The sequence below is a fragment of the Bombus impatiens genome, unplaced genomic scaffold (assembly GCF_000188095.3).
Source record: "Bombus impatiens unplaced genomic scaffold, BIMP_2.2 scf_0377, whole genome shotgun sequence".
Classification (NCBI taxonomy): domain Eukaryota; kingdom Metazoa; phylum Arthropoda; class Insecta; order Hymenoptera; family Apidae; genus Bombus; species Bombus impatiens.
In genome coordinates, this window is record NT_176796.1 from 161,140 (window position 1) to 168,788 (window position 7,649).

General features: G+C 38.2%; 1 protein-coding gene across 2 annotated transcripts in view; it reads left to right on the plus strand.

The window, feature by feature from the left end:
* The window catches only part of LOC100745418 (G-protein coupled receptor Mth2), a 19,121-nt gene that overhangs the window by 8,577 nt on the left and 2,895 nt on the right, over positions 1-7,649 (plus strand). For both annotated transcript variants that reach the window (XM_024367966.2, XM_024367965.2), the window contains 4 exons: positions 1,533-1,815; positions 2,711-2,921; positions 4,861-5,069; positions 5,800-5,878. In XM_024367966.2, coding sequence (XP_024223734.1) covers positions 1,533-1,815; positions 2,711-2,921; positions 4,861-5,069; positions 5,800-5,878 — 782 coding nt within the window. The remainder of the gene's footprint in view (positions 1-1,532; positions 1,816-2,710; positions 2,922-4,860; positions 5,070-5,799; positions 5,879-7,649) is intronic.

A 7,649-nucleotide genomic window follows, 5' to 3' on the forward strand; every position in this document is an offset into this window, starting at 1 on the left:
CGCCGCCGATGAAACCAAGGACCGCATTGCGGACGGTATCAGATAGAACGGAACTGTCTAGTTGCAATCGAGTGTGTCCTTGCATGCACAGTGCGCCCGGCCGTTGTAGCCGCTGCTCGATAGTTTCAATTTTGCTTTCACCTCTAAATGCTTTCCATTTAAGAAAATTAAAGAGGCATCGGAAACATCGATGATGGATTACGATAATAATATACTTTTTTTTTTGGCATAAAAGATCGTAACGCGGCATTACCGTGACAGAACAAAACTCGTTTCTCATAGAATGCTGTTGTTAGACATTTTTTCTAATTTTGCAGTTAACGCGATCAATTGTTTGCGATAAAGATTCACAGAATTACAGTAGTAAATATGTCTGGTTAAATAAACAGTACTGCTTTCTCTTGAAATACACCAGTACACTAATTACACTATGCTGATGTATTATGTATTATCGACTAGAAATGGAACGATTTTAATATGTATCGATTCGTAGATAAAAGTGGAAGCAACTTGTTGTAGAAATTTTCGTTAACGCGTCTGAACCGTTATTCGGAATAATAGAAACGAGAGATTGCGATGAATCTGAAACGCGGAAAACACTGTTGTTGCCTGTAGAGAATCAATCTACTAATATCTTGGCAATAATTAACAAATTCCAATTACGTAATCATAATTTTCATAAACGCGTTGGAGTTTAACCATTCCTAGAAATTCATATAGACAAGCCAGATTTTGCTTCACCGAAACGTATTATGCGACAAATACTTCTTATGCATGGTTATTGCGAATTATAAAAATTTGAAAATGGTTATACGCCATATTATATTGGCGTAATATCGTTCGTTGTATTGTAAGAAGAGTTAAATTAAGAGAAACTTTATACCGACAGATTATTTCATTAGTAGAAAGATACAAACATCTCTGTTGAAAACAAACTACGCGTATCGTATTTTCTTCGAACGATCTGAGATAACGAAGACAACGTTTTGTCGCGTAAATGAATATTAAATGTAACATTGTTGATTCGATAATATCGTTGTATTGATAGGAATGAATATGTTGTATCGTTGAGGCACACTGTTAATTCGATATAGCGAATGTCAGCGATATCTTAGACGGAGAATCTCGCACGCGAGACGATCAAATGAAATTTTTCAATTGTTACAAGAACGTTACAAGAATCGCTAAAGTTTTGGTCGATTCTCGTCTCCTGCTTTCGCTTACGACTTACGTCGCGTCTTATCGCGACTTACGTTCACGTTCTTCCGCTTTAATCTATCCGTGATATTTGATCCGCCGCGTGCCAGGGACGAATTTCTACGCGTTTTCTCGCGAATACCTTGGAAACGCGTCCGATTGTGCCGGGCGGAACTTGCAAAGACTTTCGAGCAATTCACAGTATCCGGGTTTCTTCGCGTGAACGTGAAAACAGTCGAAATTTTTCTCACAGCGGATATCGAATCTTTGAATCTCGTACGAATCAGTCGCCTCTCGTTTAGCATTACGTAAAGTGGTCCCGTGTAATTTTCTAGGTGACACTGGCGACAGGGACAAACGAATCCACGGTGGAGAGTTTCTCCATCACCGAACGAAACTCCTGCCTGGAATTGATGCCGCACTTGCGATCGAAACGCCGGTTCGTAGTCCGTGTGTGTAAGGAGGTAGAATACTGTCGGGACCACCGATGTATACAAAAATGTTGTCCGACGGATGCGGACGATGGCGGCAGTTACATTTGCCCGCACATTGCCAAGTCGGAGAAAAATTTCTACGAGGAAATCTCGAATATTACCGGAGGAACTTGGGATATGACAGGTCTGTATCGCGATGTTGCACGATCGATGGCTGTTAATTTAAGTTACGTTTGCCTAGCGTCGATTGCAGAAAGGTGGTGACATTTTTAAAACAACAGAATATAGTATGGTAATACGTGATAATATAGATCCATGTAGTAATATGGGTATATAACGCGAACGTGGTAATATTTTCTCAAACGAGTTGTGTTGCACCGAAATCACAGAGGATGCAGCATCCGAAACACGTCAAGTTATATATATAAAGTTATTATTATTTTGCAATTAGTTACTTACATATCGGTACAAAAGATTCTATCGGAATAAAGTCGATTGGTTCGAAACGACGAACATTGCCATTCTATCGTGATCTTCTCTCCTTGAGATAATTTTTTTCTGTTTCCTAGCTTATTATGTATATATTTTCTTATCTCAATAAGGCTCTGTATATATTTTCTTATACACCGATCGATGCGAATTACTCTTCGCTACGTATAAAAAGATGTTTTACACGCTTGTACTGCATAGAAATGATATCATTTTGTATGAATGTTAATTTTGTAAAACTTGTCGCACGAAAGAGGAGGAAAGAGGAGGAAAGACGAGAGAAGACGTAAAATAGTATTGTTGCGCTTGTGTCTTTTTTGTCTCTTTTATAGAACAAGTTGGACGAAATCGGGGAAAATATCTCTCATCTAAGAAATACGTCTTGCGAGAGAAAGGTGACGAAAGTAGCTTGTCCCGAACCAACTAATCTTACTTATATATATCGTCGGAAAGAATAACCAACGTATTAACGAATTGGTACTAACGTATATTAAATTAATACTAAACGTAACGATCTGTGTAGAAAACTAATTCTCCGTTTCCTCTGTTATTCTCTTGCATTGTTTAAACTTGCATTTCTTATCCCTCAGAATACGGTGTGCGGCTTGGACTCGATTGTTCTAACTTTTACGAAGAAAACATGAACGGTACATACGGTTTAACACCAAACGGATTCCTCAAACTCACTCCGTCAATCTGGTTACCACCAGACATGTACTGCGTGGACAGTCTGGTTACCGACAACACCGACGGTTTATTAGCTTTTATCTGCTTCTTGAACGATGGCGACGATGCAGCCAGGTGAGGGACTTTACTTTCTACTGGACTCGAATAATAAAGAAAATATTTTCCGTTTTATGGCCCTGGTTTATTAATATTCGCGATTTCGATGCCTGATTTCGATGCCTGTCGCTTGTCTATTTCCGCATCAACCGATTTCCATCAAATTCCGTATCTGCGTATCGTACGACTCACATAAATCATACAAAGTATGTTGTTTAAATTTCCATTCACTTCTTCGCCGTCCCCTACCAATTGGAACTTCTTCAAAGTCTTTTTTACACGTGGTCCGTCTAATCTTATTTCATTTCATTCGCGTAAACCACGTCTTTGCAGTTTTTTCGAAAAACTCGAGTCGGTTGGTCGAATTTGAAGAAAGTCGATCCGTTTTAAAAGGGGCGTTTGGCGAGTGTTAGCCGAGTGACTGTATATATAGGCGCGCAATGTTCAAAGTCTTGTCATCGACGTGGTCGTGTATTATTCGAGAAACTGACGATATAAAAGATTGGACTGCTCTCGAGAGGGATGCTGGTCAGCCGTTGAAACCGGAATTCCACATCTTTCGCGGCAGCGCGTATTGTGTCTGCGCTGCATCAATGCCAGATAGCCAGGTTGTTTGCCAGTGATGCTGTGACAATGTATACGCTCGTACATATATCTTGATGCAGAAGAATAAATAACAATGCTACAAGTCCATTTGCCTGATGAATAGAAGAACGGCGGCCATTCACCGGTCGTCATACGAGTCGCAACGAAGTGGCTATACATTCGTGTTTGTTCATTCGCTTCTTCCGCTATAATATACATATGCCTGTACATATCTGTTTCTTGTATTCTTCCGCTGTTTACCATCATTTATTGGTGCACTGTCTCGATCATCTATCGATGATGTTCCAGTAAAGCCTTAACCATTGGAGATCCTTTAATAACACAACTATCCGTCAAATCTAGTAAAATAACCGTGTTAGCACGGTATTATTGGTCGTTGCGCGTGGCGCAACACGTTTCTGGAAAAATTAATTTTCATTATTATTCAAATAGAAATAGAATTCTATATACTTGTTGCAGTATATTTTTATACTTATATTATACGGTATATATAATATCAACGTACACGATATACGTACGTACGTATGTATAGAAGTAACACATTGCCGTTTAAAAGTATGTAGTCACTTGACATCTACGATCGTATTTCGCTTTGTGTGTACGTAAGTACGTAAATTATCGACGTAAATTCGGTTTTTAAATAAATTCATCGCATATATACATACGTATAATCAGCTTACGTTTTCAGTGGCGTAAGTTTTCATTGCGTTATTCGATCGTTTGAAACCGCCGAATATTTATACGATGCGTTTCCATTGTATTTCACATTTAATATCGTCGTTTAATATGGTCAGTCCGCTTTTGTAGGCTCGATCCTTTCGTTTTACTATGCACCGTATAATTTTAACGCGACTCTTTGTGTCGTTAAAAAAAGTAAAAAAAGCACCGGGTGTTATACAAATATGTACATACATATGTCGAGTCGATAGACGAGCGATACCGTTTTGGAAGCCAACTTGTTGGACTTTTTGCGCTTTTTGGACACAATTATTCAGAGCGAGCTAATTTTCCCTATGAAGCGCGGTTATAGCAAAAGTCGTGATCTTTTTCCTTTTTTCTTTTCTTTTTACTCTTGCAACGAAACGACATTTTCACCTACGAGTATAGTATAAACGTCGACAAAGTAAAAAATATCAGTTTGCATTGGTTTTTACAGGCCTAAGTATTTTTCCATAAACGAGATTCATACTGGAACTATCCTTAAATAAACGTGATATACCATACCTATGACAGAGATAGATAGAATTAGATAGAGTTAGATAGAATTAGATGAAAGTGAAATAGAAATATAAAATTATATCCGTTTTGATCGCTTAGTATCGTAATAATCGTTTCTATTCTTTCTTTTCAGATTGATAATTTCCTCTATTCTAATGGGAACTAGCTGTATCTTTTTATTTTTGACACTGATCGTCTACCTTTCCCTACCGGTGCTTCAGAATCTGCATGGTAAAACTCTGATGTGCCATATCGCGAGCCTTTTGGTAGGTTACCTTTGCTTGACTGTAATACCTTGGATAACAGTGGAAAATGACAGTGTTACACCGTGCGGTATAGTAGGTAATGCTGTTTATTTTTTGTACAGTTTTCGAAGTAAAAGTAAAACAACACGTACGAAATATCCAAATTATCGGATATAAATCGTTTAAGGTCTAGAACTGCGCGTGGAAAGTTTTAGCAAATAGTAAAATTCAAATATTTTCACGTAAAATTATCCAAACGATCCGTTGAGGGCTTCGAGCCATAAATTTACGTAATACGATAAATAATTTCAGAAATAGAGCGAAACCACAGTGCCTCGATACGCGCGAAACTTTCTTCGCTATTTTCGTATCTCGACCAAAAATGATCGTTAATGCATTTCGCGCTATTACGAACGTATCGCGCTTTTGTACCTGTAGACGTAAACACATTGCGAATAAAGCCGTTCAAGAATTGTCGGAAGTTGAACATTCTTTTCGAGGAAAAGGGTCGAGTTGCATCCCGTGGCCCCCTTTCGATTGGCTTTCGATTCGGCTCACGACGAGTAGCATACGACGCGATACAAAAAGATTTCGTCTTGAATTTCAAGGTTAAAAGGTTAATTTTGCACTGACTTTTTTTTTTACAAATCTTCACCGATCAGCCTGGCGCTGATCAGTACAGGATTTTACACTCTCTTTTTTTCATACTCTGTACATATTAAAATTATGCAAAAATATGTTGAAAATTATGGCATAAAGATTGTCAAGAAATTACAAGCGTATGTTCTACAACCGCTTTATTTATCAGCGTTTGTCTTCGTATTTAGGATACATCATGTTCTTCTCCATGATGTCGGCGTTTTCCTGGTTAAACGTCATGTGCTTCGATATATGGCAGACATTCGGGTAAGACGTTACTACTAGTCCTTTAAGTTATCTTCTTCGGACCCGTTGCTCAAGCTTTTTACATTCTTTCCTGTCTTTTCCATCTTTCTTCCTTCTTGCTTGGTTATAATTTTCGCGTAGGTTTTCGATCTGAATCGAATAAATGTCAATTATAAATCAAAATTGAAATGGTAGAAAGAAAATTAGTTGGAAAATATGAAGCGCCCTCGAGCAAGGGCGTATTCAAGCATCTTTCGCGTAATAGATCGCTATGATAAGCTTTATAAAGACAGTTTTTCTCTGGGTTAATCTGTTGATTTCCGCGTTTGAAAAACGTATAGAGGTGTACAATATTTGAAATTGTTTCGTGTACGATGTTGGTTTATCGAAGATTTTAGCATGTAGTTTCCCATTCGACGTTAAGTCGTTGTAGAAGTTTGTGTCTCCTAGTTGTTATTTTACCTGGTTACATACATATACACATATATAAATATATAAATATAATCGTCGGGCCGATATTTTCCGCTAAGCGCGATATTTGCCGGTAAGCTTAAACCGTAATTATATCGATCGCGATACAGACAACGGTGAGCGGGAAAATTGGCATTTGCGACGGCTAAATCATACCGCTACTCGCTACTTCTTTCTATATTTGATCCGTCATAGATCTGTTTCCGTGATGTTTATGATCATGTCGTTATAAAATGGGCCTACGCTGCTCCTCGGCTATTAAATTATTAGTTACTACGTAGCCGATACATGTCCGCCGCTTGGATACCTACTAAAACGATAAACATAAAAATTGGTCGCCTCTCTGCCGTTCGTTCGCACTATGGCCTATTTCACGTATAAATCTATCACATTCATTTATTTTTCACGAAGACGCGAAGATAGAGTGCGTGAGCGTGCCGAAGAAGCGATGTAGAAATAGGAAGAAATAGGAAGAAATAGGAAGAAATAGGAAGAAATAGGAAATAGGAATAGAAATAGGAATAGGGGCCCGTCATTATGACTGAATTGTCTAAGAAGGGCTGCACGTTCGTACAGCAAATATGCGAGTATAACTCCGATCAACGGGCGAAAAAGACTCTGCCTCTATGCAGCCTCGTCTTTCTATTCCCAAATCGCCTTTCTTTTCGCTTGATTTTCCATTCGAATTCGCACGTACACGGTAATATGTGACGCGCGTACTCTATCTTTATATCTCTATGCTTACTTTCTGCCGCCTTGTCATTATTTGTTTAACTCGTTTAACTCGTTTTACCCCTCGTCGCCCTGCTTGTCATTTTCTCTTTTCTCCGTTCTTCTTTTCTTCTTTCGATTAACGAACATTTATAATTCATCGTATAACGATTTTTCTATATAACGCCGTTTCCGCAATAAAGGAAATCGTGCCCCAAGCCTTTGTCGATATACACAGAGATTATAGGAAATAGCTTCGTGCTAATATTTGAAAGATTATTTTAGCGCGATCACAGCCCATTCTGAGCCACTTGGCTATAACCGACGCTCGGCTTTAGTTTTCAAGTTACAAAGCAATTTGCGTTTAATATTACACGGAAGTGCATGTAATATAATCATTATGCGATTACGCGTGGCGATGATGATTTCGTAGTACACGATTCCTATTTAAATCTAGAGACGATAATCTCTACGGTTTACTACACACGTCCGCTATATCTATTTTTCGTTTCGAATGGTACGTGAAATGGCACGCGAAATAGTACAGATAAAATAACATTATACGTTCTATCCTATATAAGCATATATATATATATATATATATATATAT